Source organism: Ambystoma mexicanum, chromosome 3q, assembly GCF_040938575.1.
Source record: "Ambystoma mexicanum isolate Mex_15411 chromosome 3q, UKY_AmexF1_1, whole genome shotgun sequence".
NCBI lineage: Eukaryota > Metazoa > Chordata > Amphibia > Caudata > Ambystomatidae > Ambystoma > Ambystoma mexicanum.
The window spans coordinates 1,160,079,864-1,160,095,334 of record NC_090926.1 but is presented as its reverse complement, the minus strand read 5'-3'; the positions used below and the strand labels follow the sequence as shown (position 1 = coordinate 1,160,095,334).

General features: G+C 49.4%; 1 protein-coding gene across 3 annotated transcripts in view; it reads right to left on the bottom strand.

Annotated features, from left to right (window-relative positions):
- Window positions 1-3,176: 3,176 nt before the first annotated feature.
- The window catches only part of PRKACA (protein kinase cAMP-activated catalytic subunit alpha), a 1,211,861-nt gene continuing 1,199,566 nt past the window's right edge, over window positions 3,177-15,471 (bottom strand). For all 3 annotated transcript variants that reach the window (XM_069603980.1, XM_069603981.1, XM_069603979.1), the window contains one exon: window positions 3,177-4,626. In XM_069603980.1, coding sequence (XP_069460081.1) covers window positions 4,501-4,626 — 126 coding nt within the window. In that variant the 3' untranslated portion in view covers window positions 3,177-4,500. The remainder of the gene's footprint in view (window positions 4,627-15,471) is intronic.

The following is a 15,471-nucleotide window of genomic DNA, read 5'->3' as shown; positions in this document are numbered from 1 at the left end:
GCCCCTCAGAACTGTTGGTAGCCTTAGCCTCTGTACAAGGGACCTCGGACCTAGGCCCGGTAAAAGCCTTATCGGCACGGGCCTCGAACCACAAGCCCAGCCAAGGCCTCGGGGCGCACCCCGGTTTTGTTTTTGAGGGAAGCCGAAAGAGGCCTCAGAGCAAGCTCCGGTACCCCACGACTCAGTAGAACTGGGCCTACAAACAGCCCCCACAGGAGGGGCCTCGGAGTGTACTCCGGTGTACACAGGCCCCTTACGGAGACCCTCGGAGAAAACTCTGGTAGAATTATTAGGCCCGACAGGCACCTAAGGGCGAACCCCGGTAACAGAGCGATCAACGCCCCTCCCGGCCCAAGAGGAACCTGGGAAGGTATCCCCCGGTCGGGGTTCTCTGAAAAGTAAAGATCTTCTCGTCGATGAACGCCTGAAAATGAGAAGGAGGAGTTCGTCGGAACAACACCTCCCACCGCTCCAACCGACGTTGAAGTGCCCGGACCGAAAGGGAGTCACAGTAAAAACAGGAGTCCCAACGGTGTTCCGGACCCAAACACTCTAAACAAAGAGGATGGGGATCCGCCCTCGCAAAGCGACGGTGACACAATGAACAGTCCGGAAAATCTAATTTAAAAGACAGACCGCTAGCGAGAGCTAGAGAGGAAAATGGGGAAGAAAACCGAGGATGCAAGTGCGTCCGGGCCCGATCCTGCGGAGAAAAGGACTGATGGGCGATGCACGGGGCAGAGCCAAGGTGGGCGGGGTTACAGCCGCGTGCCGGGCCCCGCGCAGGAAAGAGAGGAGGGACACATTTTTGAAAAAAATGTGGATGCTTTTTACAAAGTGCTCCGGTCCCGTCCCACAGGACGGAGAGATGTCCCACAAGTATGGAGGAAAGGGGACGGGACGTAGGAGTAATCGGCATTAAAGCCAGTAAGACTGAGATGCTCCTCATCAGTACACCTGCACCCTCCTTTCCTGTCTCTCTTGCCGGCCTCCCTTGGCCATCTTCTCCCACATGTGAGGCTAAGAACCTCTCCTCACATCTCTGTTGTCTCTAAGAAGTCAAACTACCAATGGCACCTCAGAGGTATTCTTCCTTTTCTCTCCTTCCCCCAGAAGCTCACTTTCTCTAGAGCCCTGGTTCGCTCTATGCTGGACTATTGCAACAGCCTCTTTCTTAATCTGCCTGCTTCTATTCTCCACCTTACCCAGAACAGGACTCTGAGACTTGTCATTGGCCTCAAGCCCAGGGATCGCATCTCTCCAGCACTGAAATCTCTACATTGGCTCCCAGTGGCTGCAAGGATTAAGTTCAAGACCCTCTGCATTGTCCACAAGGCCTTCTGGGGCCTGGGGCCTCAATACCTCCAACTCTCTCTTTGTCAATACCTTCCTACTCGAGCTATTCGCTCCTGCGCCTCCAACTCCCTCAGGGCCAGTCGCTTCTCAAAGCAACGAGTTGGTGGTAGTTCTCTTTCTTCAGCTGGGCCCTCCCTCTGGAACAGCCTGCCTGTCTCTCAAACTCGAGAACCATCTCTGGTTCCAGAAGCACCTCAAGACCGTCCTCTTTGCTTCTGCCTTTTCTCTGCCTCTCCCCTGCTGATTTCCTGTCTGATAACGCACTGGTCACCTGGCTACTGTCTGATTTCAGGCCCAGGTCTCTACCCGCCCAGTTGCACACACCTGCACTGCCTCCTGGCAACCCTTGGACTTGGGTCTGTATCTGTAACCCTACAGTCACCCTACCTGCACTTTTGGACACCTGCTGTTTGCACTTCCCTTGCACCTGCTGGCCGCACTTCTTGTTATTGTTTTGATCACATGTGCAGCACTGCCCCCACTGCCCCCCCCCCCCGGCACATTTCCCCTCCCTTGCACTATCTCAATGTCACTTGGCCTTATACAATCATTGTCTCTGTCCTCTGTTCCCCTTCCTTGCCTCGTCGCGCCATGAAAACACTTGTATATAGGCGTGTTACAAATGCCATATCCTATCATATCAATGCTGCTTTTGAAAAACTGGTCCAATATACTGTGAAGGGGTGATGAATTATAGACATTTGTATCTCGTCATAGTCGTTGAGGAGATCCTGAAGACAGGACAGTTGACGCCATAAGAAAATATTCAAAATCTATTGCTGAACGGAATAAGGTTCTTTCCCTCAGAGGCACATAAGGAAATTTATTTACCACCGCTGCATCATTCATCTAGTTCTGGATATAGCAGACTGAGTTCCGATACTCAATATTAAGAAGTAACAACTTTTTTTAAACAAAACTTTATTGGTAATCGTCTCAAATATGTTTACAACAAAGCACACGGTCAAGAGGAAGTATTTTCAGTGAAACTAGTCTTAGTTACTTAAAAATGTATATCCCGCGGGTGTCTCCTCGTTTTCGATAGAGCTGCTTTAGGAGCAGGGTTACATTGGCAAACTCATTTTTGTACCTCCCCGGAACTCTACCCCACCCAGCCCATCATCACCACCACCACCAACAACCTTCCTCATCATTGGTCTCAAAAGTACCACTCTCTTGGCAAAGAGGTGAACAAGCATCCTCCCCACCATAACCACACCCAAGGAAATGTGAAAATGATAAACAGATGACAAAATCTACCAGGGGAACACAACATGTATATGAAATCGCCCCGAATTATTTTTGACAGGCTAGAGGGAATCAATGTATAAAATAAGGGAGCGCTTCCCTAAACACACCCTCAATTCTACAGCAGAAGTCTCTCTGGACAGTCTTTTCACCCCCAAGCCTGCATGAGTGTCTTCATAAGTGTTTCAGATTGGGAATTCACTTCTTGCCTGAAAGATCTAACCACAGTGTGCATGTGACCTTCCATAAGACAAATTAGTCCCCCCGCCGCTCCCCTTCCTTCCTCCACATGCTGTGCTGCAAATTATCTCAAAACCCTTAAAAGGATCTTTCACCAAACACCAACAATTGGGTTCTAGTCCCAGCTGAATGACTCGGTCAACCTTACGCAAGTTATCATGTGGTGGAGGTAGGAATGCACTGTAGTGTCCAACAAGGGCTACTTCATCCACAAGGCGTTCATTACTCAAGTCCCTCATATAAATACAAGGCTTTTAGCCTTTTCCCTCCCCCAAACACTCGGTCCAATGATTCTTCTAACAGATCTTGGGAAGAATTCAGATGTAAAGTCGTTTCTTTTTTTTTTTTTAGTTAAACATTTTTATTTCTGGAACAGGAGTTGGAGCACTGGATCCAAGCCTTCCCTCTAGTGCTCTTAACCTTATGAAGGATACTTGTGGATTCTAACTCCTCTACCTTGCTACTGGCTCGCAAGGCGGGATGGGTAGGAGTGGGTAGTGCTAGACAATCTAATGAAACATATAGTGTGCCCAGATGGAAGTAGTCTTCAGATTTCCACTGAGCCGCTCCCATTTAAAACTCTTAAGCTCTGCTTTTGAAAATAAAAATTCCCCAATTCTTGGGAAAAGCCCCTTTGCAGGGGTGAAAAGCTTTGACTGTACACAATCATCTCATACCATAAAACTACATTTTTTCAATATAATTTATTAAAATGGAGGTCAATTCAGGTTCTATAAAAATGAAATTCCATCTCAAATCCAACAAGGTTCTGATTCATGGTCTTTTTCCAGATCCTTCCCTTACACTGAAAAACTTGCTCCGAAAAGGAAAGGGAAAGAGTAGCTGAGACAAGTCAGTCCTGTGCAAGGGCAAAATGTTTACAGTTTTAAAATTAGGTATCCACATGTCAATGGATGTCAGCCTCATAGATGGAAACTCTCTGCTGCAAAAGTAAAAAACGAAAAAATGAAGAAAAAAAAAGTTGAGCAGTCCGACCCTAATGAAATTGCAGTATCAACCTGCTTTCATGAAGACAGAGGGGAAACATCGGCTCTTAAGAAGGTAGGGGGTGCAGTCTGCTCTGAAAGGGATGGAGTGGCAAAAGGTGTAGCGGTGAGAGAATGAGAGGGATAGATCGAAGAACAAGTCCAATTTATTAAGGATCTCTTCTGGGGAGTGAGGCCAGGAAAGAAGTTTGTTGACATTACAGTGGATGGTGAAAAAAATGAAAAAAAACAAAATGACCATAAACCATCTAGAATCCAAAACCCCTAGAACGAGTTGTTTAAAAGCTGCATGAAGCAGCTGACCTTCCCTTCCGTGCTGGAGCAGCAGTGAAAGCGAGTGCAGGATGTCTGTGTGCAGTGGCAGTGGGCGGAGCATGTGGCGGGGCTTGGAGGGCGAAGCTCTGGCCTCCCCACTTCAGTTTCATGTCAGTGTTGCTAAACTTGCAAAATCCGGAAACAATCGCTCACAAGACACCAATCATTGGGCACATGAGATCCCAGCAATACTGTGCATGGGACTCACCTCACCAGTCTCTCCTCCTTGCAACTGTCCCTCGGCCCAACTCGGCCCCCATTGCCCCTTCCCAGCCCACCCCCCCACGCACGGAAAGATCCTTTTTTTGCGTTTGCTTTTTCGCCGCTGGCTTCTTTAAAATTCTGCAAACTCCTTGGCGCATTTCTCTGTGATGGAGACCCGGATCTCCTCCTCCTCGTACTCATCGAAGTTGCTGGTGTCCCCCGCACCTTTGAACTTTGGTATAAAAGGCGCTTCCACCTGAAAAGGAAACAAGGATACAGTTAACTCTATGGTGCTTGTCACGCCTAGTCCATCATTCACATGTTGGATGCAGGGACCTAATAGTATACCAATAGCTGTTAAATCTAACCTGTATCTAGCGCATCAACTTAGATGGGACTATGCTGCCGTTTCCCCTCCCGTTGCATGGGTGCACCCTATGCAGATAGGCCAAGGTGTTAGCAGGAGAGTGTGGTGCTGGATAAGAACCATGGGCTTAGAGTAACAGTTACCATTAAGCTAAATCCAGTCTACTGCTCGTTCTTTCCACTTTTTATTATTACTTTATTTACATTTGTCAAACAATAACAGAACACAGAGCATCAGTAAAAGCAAATATCAAAATAGCAATAATGTAGTATAGTCAAAAATAGAAACAATATAAAAATCATCAACATGCAAACAATATCTTAACCATTTTACTTTGAAATGACAAAAAAACAAGACAAACAATCCCACCCATGAATTAACAGCTCCAATACCGATTCAAATCAAAAGAAAACCTATTATAACAAGTCATGTATAAAACTCATTCAATACGCCCCATTGTTCCTCAAAGATCCTTCCTATTTAAACCATCAAATTTGATCCTTTCAAAACTTGAAAGTAACTGTACTTAAACTATCCATTCCTCAACATATGTTTTTTTCCTAGTTTTCCAAAGCCGCAGAATTTGTGTGTTGCCACCAAGAGGACTTTATTAATCCAACATAGTGTCACAAAACTCAGATTACGTGTACTAATCGAAGACTTCAAAAGCACAGCCAATGATGTTCTTGGCAAAACTATATTCCAAACCAAGTCAACCCTATCCAAAACATCACTCCAGAAACTCTTAACCCTTACACAATCCAACAACATATGAAGCATAGTTCTTTTCTCCTTAGAGCAACTCCAACATAAATCATCGTTTTTCAACCCTGATCTATAATAAAGAGACGACCCAAGATCCGCTGTTGAGCATAACACAGGTTCAAATAAATTTCGACCCTAACCGGAAACCTCCATAAACGTTCCCAATTTTTCATCGTAATCTCCACACCTAATTCTTCAGACCACGCCATCCGTAAACCATCCCATGAAGATTTAACATTTTCTTCTATCACTTGACACCACCCGAGGAGCAGATGAGGAAATTAAACCACTCCGGTCTCCCCGACAATGGTTCATCCATCAATAGCCGCTCCTCAATTAAATTCTTAAACCAATTATGTCTCCTCAGCTCACCATTATTCAGTGTATATTTCCTTTTTAAAATCTCAAAAGGTAACATTACCTCCTCACACCAGACATCCCTCAATAGCAATATACCTTTATCGATCCAACCTCTTCAACATAACATATTGTCTATCCGCAATCCTGTCTATCCGCAATCCTGGATTCTGCCAGATGGAAGCCTCCTCATATATACAAATTCCCTGTCCACACCCCACTACTCTTTCCTCTTTTCTAATTCCAATATGGGGTGGGAATTCAAAATATTATGGTTGTATGGACAACCATGGTCTTAAGCAAATAGATTTCAAAGAGCTCCCTGGCCAACATCTATATTGCTGCTCGAGAAGATAAAGCATAAATGGATTTTATTTTCCAGGGATAAGGAGTACAGATGCTTCATCAACCAAGACAAGTGTGTGACACTTGCTATTGTGATAAATCAGAACAGTGTCATCAGAAGTCAACATGAGGTAGAGGATAGTAGGGGTTTGCGGAGTGTAAGCCTGCCCACGGAGGAAGGTTCCCCCAAGGCAGCAGAAATTGAACTTTTTCAAATTTAGTGAACAGCACTTGTGTCGCAGAAGAATATAAATAAGGTGCTTACCTGCAAATGTAGTTATCCAGTGCAAGCATCATTTAAAGATTCACATGAATAGTTCCACCTCAGCATGGAAATAGCAGTACCGTTAAACGGACCAATTAATGTTAAGAGAAACCTTTTAATATAATTTAAGCATAGCTTCCAGAAAAAGGCATATTACCCCTTTAAGAGTCTATGCACAACTGCCAACCCACACCACTGACTTGTGTTGTACATCTGTGTTTCCAATGCACATCCTTCACTTGAGATTGGCGCGTGGTAAGCCATAGCATTAACCATTGCAATATCTACCTTGGGGATTAAATCTATAAAAGATATCAATTCTGGAGAACTACAATTGCTGCAAGGCATGTATTTTTTATTTTTATATCCTAAATTAGGTCTTTCATAGATTCACATACTTTGAATATAAATTACCAAGCAAGTCCTTGGTGGTTGAGGGCCCAGGAATGTGCCGAGGCTTCCATGGCGGATGCGTTGGGTATACATTTCAAACATGTCAAGTGGTTAGCATACACAAGGTCCTATGGCGGCCAGCGATTGTACAGTATGTGTATTACTCATGGGGAGCTTAGAGGAGCACCATGGGAAGAATGGAGAGAAAGAGCAGGCAAAGCCAATGAAAAACAATAATTGGGTATAAAAGGCATTTGGTCCTAGGAAAACTAATTATTTGCCGATGGACGCTGTGGGTATCAAATAGGGCACGGCTTCAGTCTACAAAGTCCAATCCCAGAGTCTAGCAGCAGTCACATCAGTAATGTGCTCCATTGACCCTGCCCACCGGGCCACACCACAGTCCCCTTTGACACGTCAGCTGTATTAAACCACCTATGGACGCTACTAATTCTTTAGGGGAAGGATGGTGAAATGTATGGAGGAAAGGAGTCTATGGAGTACGTTAGTCACTCCGGTGAGTAACTTTTAATTCCTACATCCCGTCTCCATTCTGCATGGATTACCACAAATTGAAGCCCTGTGGAGGAGTGTTTTAAAGTTTAGGCGAAGAGATTTTGCTGCACAGCCTTGCCAAAGTCTGCGTCAGTCCGTGCACTTACATCAAAGCAGTAATGCTTGCAGAAGACTGATGGGGTGGCCCATGTGGCCACCCTGCTAATGGCTTGCCATGGTACGCGTCTCTGGTAAGCGACTGCTGTTGCCTTGGCCCGGACAGAGTCAAAGTGTATGTCCTTTGGAAATTCCTTACGCTGCACCTTATATGCTTCTTGAATAGCCAAGACCATCCATCTAGCTAGCTATTGAAGCGTTGGACACCTGCATGCCTGGTTTTGACCCGCCAATAGTGAGAAACAGGGTGGCAGACTTGCGAAAATCTGTGGTTCTATCTAGGTAGAATTTCAATGCTCTCCCGACGTCAAGACAGTGAAGGATCCTTTCTGCCTCGTTTGTGGGGCTATGAAAAAACACAGGGAGCACTATTTCCTTGTTGAGGTGGAATGATGAGACCACCTTTGGGAGAAAGGTAGGATGGGTGCGAAGCACTGCTTTGTCTTGATGAAATGCTGTGTACGGCTCTGTAGCCACTAGGAGCCTGGATCTCGCTAATTCTGTGTGCCTAAGTGGGGCCCATTAGGAGCGCTGTCTTTATTGTGACTAATTTGATATCTATGACAGACATGGGCTTGAAAGGCTTATGCGCAAGGGCGTTGAGCACTATACTGAGGTTCCAGACTGGGTGCGGACACCTGACAAGTTAGATGTCGATTCATCACTGGGCTGGAAGTAGGGAACAAATTCCTGTCCGAGTTTCTGTAGGCGCTGATGGCTGCCAGGTAGGTTCGGCATGCATGTACCTGGACCCCCGACTTAGCTAGGTGCACTGAGAATGAAAACACTTGATCTAGTGTGCATGATAGGGGATCCACTCCTGTCTCCCTGGCCTAGAAGCAGAACCTGGTCCATTTGCTTTTGTATTACCTGCATGTAGCACTGCTTCTAGTGCGTTGGATGGATCTCTAGATTTTCCTGAGACAGATTGAGGTGCTTTGGTGTTATCTGCTCAGGGACCATGCTGCTAGGGCTAACTTCTCCGGGGAAAGGTGAACCACTTTCACCCCCACATCCCCTGCTGCATCAGGAGAGGTTCCATCCTATCGACAGGTATGGGAACCTGAGGCTGATCCGACATTTGCAGGAGGTCCGAGTACAGAGGCCTGGCCGGTCACTACAGCACTATTAGGATCAGTCGCAGTTCACACGTCTCTGACTTTGCAAATGGCCTTGTGAAGGGGGTGCGGGTCAGAGGGAATGCGTAAGCCCATATTCCGTCTCACTATCTGCAGTCTGTCCCCCATTGAGCCTAGGCACCTGCCCCACAGGACGCAAAATGCTGACATGTCCGGTTGCGCTCAGTTTTTAACAGGTGTATGTGAGGATGACCCCCCCGCCTGCTGAAGATGTCCAGAAGAACTTCTTGTTCAACTGCCACTCGCAATTGTCAGAGCCCAGCTTGCTGAGTCTGCCTGCCTCTAGGTTTGACATCCCGGAAAGATGAACTGCCGATATCCAATTGTTCTGCATGATAGCCCACTCGCATATGTTGATTGCAAGCCTGGACAGGGGATGAGGGGTTAGGGATGCGGGGGGTAAGAGACCTGGTGCCCCCTTGTTTGTGAGGTGGTACATGCAAGTGGAGTTGTCTGAATATAGACCAAACTGCCCTGGACCATAGGAAGGAAAGCCTTGAGCGCTAGTCAAATGGCCATCATCTCCAACCAGTTGATGGGATTCTCCTGTTCCTCCGTGGCTCAAAGACCACACACCACGTGGCTGCCCAGAGTGGCTCCCTACCCTGTTGTAATGGTATATTCCGGCTTGGTCTGCCTGCCATGAGTTTGGTTTCCTGCTTCCACCACCAAAGATCCTGATGGAGTTGAGCCGGTAGGGTTTCTGCTGCCGATTGAGCCCCGGGTACTAGGCTCCATGAGGCCGAAAAATAAAGCTGCAGCCTCCTAATTTTTAGCCTGGTGTGAGGAACCGCCAAAGATGCTCTGGTTACTGTTCTGCTGAGGAAGTATCCAATTGCCACCTTGATTGCCGCTACGATTTCCCTGGTCGGGAATATCCTCTTTCTCTGCGTGTCCCACGTGAGTCCTAAAAACACTAAGGTCCGTGTAGGCTGCAGATGTGACTTTTGGAAGTTGACCGAGAATCCCCAGGTTGTACAGTGTGCTCATTAGATTGGAGGTTGATATGATAAGTTATTTATAACGTGCTTAATACCCAGAGGTTTCTAAGCACGGACCAGGGGATCAAACCTGTGTTGCTCCGTGTCGTCTTGCTTTCAAGGCATTCACTTTGCTCCTGAGCTATCCTCTCGAAAGGGTTGTGCTCCTGGCCTGCTCTGGCGACTGCGCTCCAACTAGCCAGTCGTCGCGGTAAGGATATACATGGTGGTCCGACTGCTCTGAGCAGAGCAGCTACTCGTCCATGAGCCTTGTGAAAACCCTTGGTGCAGAGTTGAGGCGAAACGGTAGTACTTTGTATTGAAAGTGCAGTCCCTATGATACAAAATCTGAGGAAGGAGCAATGAATCTGCCAAATCGGGATGTGTAAATAAATGCCCTTGAGATCCAAGGAGCATACCCAGTATCCCCAACACAGCGACTCTAGTTTCTGTTTCTTCTGAAAAACTATCTTCGATGTTTATCATCGAATACTGAGACATTTGTATATCTCTACCGTCCTTAATCTCTTCTTGGTCAATATAAAAATTAACCCCAATCATGCACATTAATCTATAAATTACTAGTTACTCACCGTAGTGACTAACGTACCCTTAGTCCATAGTCCCCTTTCCTCCATACTGCATGGGCGTCTCTCGCTAGGGACAGAAGACGGAACCTTTTTCACCAGAAAAAAATCTTCTTTCCCTTTAAGTTTAGAGGCATGCAGGAGTGCGGCCCTGGGAGCATGCGGTCCTGACTCCGCCCACCGGCGCCACTCCTCAGTCCCCATTGACGCTTCGACAATATTACATTGCCTAATGACACCAGTATTATTAGGGGGGAGGGTGGTGGGACGTATGGAGGAAAGGGGACTGTGGACTAAGAGTATGTTAGTCACTACGGTGAGCAACTAGTAATTACTCTTACGTCCCGTCTCCTTTCCTCCATACTGCATGTTCGACTGAATACAGTCCCAGGGTGGAGGACACTCCCCAGTAAAACAAGTTCCTTAGAACCGCCTCTCCGAAAGCCACGTCTGACCTAGAGCCGGTGTCCAAACAGTAGTGCTTGCAGAAAGCCAAAGGGGTGGCCCAGGAGGCCGCCCTGCTGATGACCTCCACTGGACCAGTCTCTGGAATGCTACGCTGTGGATTTGGCCCTGATCGCGTGGGAATGCATGCTAGCCGGCAGCGATTTGTGCTGCCCCTCATATGCCTCCTTGACAGCTGCAACCACCTTGCTATAGGGGCCTAATAGAGGCCTTGGATGCCCAATACCCAGGCCTTGACCCCGGAAGGCCGATTTGCGGAAGCTCTTGGTCCTGTCCAGATAGAATTTCAGAGCACGTCAGACAGTGCAAAATCCTTTGAGCATCATCCTTAGGGTCCGTGAAAAAGGTAGGTAAGACCATCTCCTCGTTCAGATGGAAAGCAGACTACTTTGCGTAGGAACACATGGTGCGTGCTCAGGACCAGCTTATCCTTGTGAAACGTAGTGTACAGCTCGGAGGCCACCAGAGACTATCTCGCTGACTCTACGATTTGAGTTGAGTTGAGACCCACCAACAGAGCTGTTTTAATGGTGACCAGTCTGAAGTCCGCAGACGCCATTGGCTCGAAGAGTTTGTGCGGCAGTGCGCACAACACTACATTGAGGTCCCACACGGGGTATGGTTTCTTGATGGGCGGGTAGAGCCTGGTGAGGCCGCCAGATGTCGCTTCACTACCGGGTTGGAGGAGAAGACTTCCTCCACCGAATTCCTGTAAGCGCTGATGGCTGTCAAGTAGGTGCGGCATGTGACAACCTGCACCCCGGAATGAGCAAGGTGTGAAGAAAAGGAGAGCACATCATCCAACGTGCAAGACAGGGTGTCAATCGGCGAAGAGTCCGCTTAGTGACAGAACCTTGTCCATTTACTCTTGTATTGGGTCCTAGTAGCCTTTCTTCTAGCGCATGATATCCAGGTTGCCTGAGAGTGTCCCAGGTGCTTCAGTGTAACCTGCTCTGGAACTACGCTGCGACTGCTAATTTCTGCAGGGTGGATGACCCTGAACCCCGGCTGCAAGAGGGGAGCTGGGCCCAGTGGAAGGTGAATAAGAGGCCTGTCCGAAAGGCAGAGGAGCTCTGAGCAACATGGCCTGGTCGGCCACCATGGAGCCATCAGAATGATGCGGAGGTGACATGATTGCCTTATCTTGCCTATCACCCTGTGGACCAGTGGTGTGGGCGGGAATGCATAAGCGGTCATGTCCACCCATTGTATCTGAAGTGCGCTGCCCAGAGAGCCGGGGCCCAGCCCCTGCCAGGACGTGAACTGTTGGCACTTCCTGTTGGCCCAGGAGGCAAAGAGATCCACTTAAGGATGTCCCACCTGTTGAAGATCCCGAACAGGACCTGGTCGTTCAATTGCCATTAGTAACTGTCCGCTCCCAGTCTGCTGAGCCCATCTGCTTCCAGGTTGGACTTCCTGGGAGGTGGTTGTCAATCAGGTAGATGTTGTTCTCTAGCGCCCATTCCCACACGCTAACCGCTTGGCTGCACAGTGGAGGGGACCTGGTGCCACCCTGCTTGTTGACATAGTACATGCTGGTGGAGTTGTCCTCCTGGATGAGAACGACCTTGCCCCCGAGGAGCGGGAAGGAAGGCCTGAAGAGCTAACCCGATAGCTTTCGGCTCCAGCCAATTGATATGGGACTCCTGCTCCCGAAGGGACCAAACTCCATGGACACTGGTTATCCAGAGTAGCCCCCCCCATCCTTCTAGGGAGGAATCTGTGGTAGGGGTGACCCGAGGTGTCCACTCCCGAAAGGGTTAGTATGTCCTCGGGTTGCAGTCCCTGGACCACCATGTGAGGTCTGGGTGGAGAGCCAGAGGAATGCTGATGAATCCTCTTGGGAGCCCTGTTCCCGATTTCATGAGGCTGCGAAGTGCAGCTGTAATCTCATCTTGAGACTCGTGTGGGGGACGGCCAGTAGGAACGCTGCCATGAGCCCCAGTACATGCTGGCACTACCAAGCCATGGTCACCTCTCGGCTGAGGAAGTGACTTATGGCTCTCTTGATGGCCATGAAGAGTGATCATGAGAGCGGAGGAAGTGATTAACCACCTCCAGAGATCTCGCCCTGACAAGTCAGTCGTCCAGGTATGGGTAGACATGGTGGCCCTGGGCAGGGCCGCCACTGCATTAATCAATCTGGTAAATACCCTGTGGGCTGAGTTGAGGCCGAAGGATAGAACCTTGTATTGGCAATGGCAGCCCATGATCCTGAAGCGCAGAAAGGAGCAAATGAGGCTGCCAAATTGGGCCGTGTAGATAAGTGTCTTTCAGATCCAGGGAGCACTTCCAGTCTCCCTTGCAGTGTCTCCGCTGCAAGTGCTGGCGTAACCATATTGAATTTCTGAATAGGGACGGAGCGGTTGAGGGTGGAAAGGTCCAACACAACTCTCAGGCCAGCCTGGTTCTTTTGTATGGTGAAAATCCTGGAGTAGAAGCACAAGCCTCTCTGGGAGGTTGGGACTTCTTCCACTGCCTGGCTCTCGACGAGCCAACGAATATCTACCAACAGAGTTGCTGTCCCAATCTGTGGGAGTGGAGGGGTGGAGGGAGGCAATGGTAGATGGTACCTCGTGGATACTACGGACAGGATCCAGGGGTCCGCGAACTTCCAACATCAAAAATGGCGATTCATATTACCCGGCCAAAGGTGTCAATGTGGGCCACGGTGGACTCCATGATGTCTTGTGCCACCAGTTTGGCCTCTGCCTACCACGCCTTGAAGCATGCCTAGCTCTACAACGGAAGTTCCGGGAGAAAGTAGGCTATTTTCTGCCAAAGGTGCAGTGAGTCGTTGGAATAAAGCTTCTTTCCATAAGCCTACTAGATCTTCTCCTTCATTCCTAGCAGCGCAGAGCACGAGGTGGCCGAGGACGACTGAGGCTTAGAGTGGAGTGACGCCGCAGGGATCACCGAAGAATGTGGTGGAGGGTGTGCCGACAGCAAGAGTGGATCCCCCTCCATTTGCCTATACTTGGCTTTGAGGTGCCGATTGACAGGCTGGGGCCGAGTAGGGCTTAAGCCATCCCTTTTTGGCCAGAGCGACAAAGTCCTTCTGCAGCGGAATCCCTGTTCTAGCCACGGGGCATAGAGTGAGGACTTTGGCCAGGACCCCGCCTCTGCTTGTTCAACCTCAGGTTGTGGCAGCCCCAAGTACTCTGCCAAACCTGCGAGACAATCATGGAAGGCCTTGGCTGACTATGGTGTGTCAGGGTTGACCTCCTTTTTAGTGTCCACCAGGGTGTCCGGTTGGTCTGGAGTGGGTGGAGGAGTGCTGGGAGCCGAGGGCTGCAGTGTTGAAACCAGTGGCTGCGGTGGAGGATAGTGTGGAACCTCCTGAACTGTGGGAGGCATGGGAGCCGGAATCGAAGGAGGCGGCACGGGCAGCGGTTGCCTCACCGGAGCCGTCAAGGGCAGCGGTTGCCTCACCGGAGCCTGTGGCGCCGGAGCCATAGGAGAAATGACTATGGGCGCAGGCGGAGGCTCCAGAGGGAGCATGTCCCTGACGACATTCCGAAGGATGGCCCCCATTTTAGGAGATCTCAAGAGTAAGGAATTTTTCAAAAACCCTGTCCTCGCAGGCCGGTATGGTGGCAGGTGATGGGGTAGCGGGTGGCTGCGGAGGCTGGTGCGTACTCCGTCTGGATGATTGTGGGGTAAACCTGCCCTGCGCTGCTGATGGATAAGCAGTAGGCCATGTACCTGGTTGACACCAGTCCCACCTCGTACCTTGTTCTCCCACCTGCTCAGCAGGGCGGTATCAGACGAGCAGCCATCTTGTCGAGTTGCGCGCCACATGCCAAAGTCGTGGTGCTTGGCTCACGGGGCTCGGCCTCCATGACTCTTGGCGGAGGAGCACGAGACCTACCGTGCACCTCAGGACCGGGCCTGGTTGGTGTGTTACTCTCAGCGGTAGCGCCGGTAGTGCAGCCGCAGGCGCCCCCTCGGACATCTGGTCGGTACTAGGGCGTAGCCCCTCAGCTGTACACCCGATAAAAGAACCTTGCAGTCCCTCAGCACTGTCTCTGGAAGGATCTAATGACCCCATCGGCCCCGGGGGTAGGTAGCGGTATAGCCTCGGTACCATTGCTGGTGCAAGAACCTGAAAGGTTCCTCCCGCTTGGGCGCTTCTTTTGGAAGGAGCCGCCCTAGCGAGTTGCGATGGAAAGAAGTGGCCCTCCTTTGGGCCTCGTCTTATATCTGATGAAGTCCTTCAAATCCTCTGGAGGCGACTTCTCGAAGAGCTCCCTCCACCAAGCTAATATGTTCTTCAGAGAATGCGGTGTAAGCACGTCGCACACTGTATAACCCTTGCAGCCATGTCGGGGCCAAAGCAGCGGAGGCAAAGAGTGTGGGGATCGGACATAGGGAAGAGGTCCTCGCAGGCTGGGCTCTGGCTGAAGCCCACTGATGTCGACACGCACCGGGGAGGAGCATGGCGCCAGAGGACCGAGTACCCGATTGAGAAAAAAGAAGACAAAGACAGAAAAAGGTTTTCGGGGAAGCACGTAGTATTACAAGGCCAAAGCCAAGCCCAGGAGCGCTGGTGAAATCGGCCCGTTCCCGTCGCATGCTCCCAGGGCACACCTCTGCAAGCTTCTAAATGTAAAAGGGAAGAACATTTTTTCTAGTGAATAAGGTTCCGTCTCCCGTCCCTAGTGAGGGACACCCATGCACTATAGAGGAAAGAGGACGGGACGTAAGAGTAAAGATGTCGATGGTGGGGTATTATTAAATTGGTCTTCACAATTAATATTTAGTCT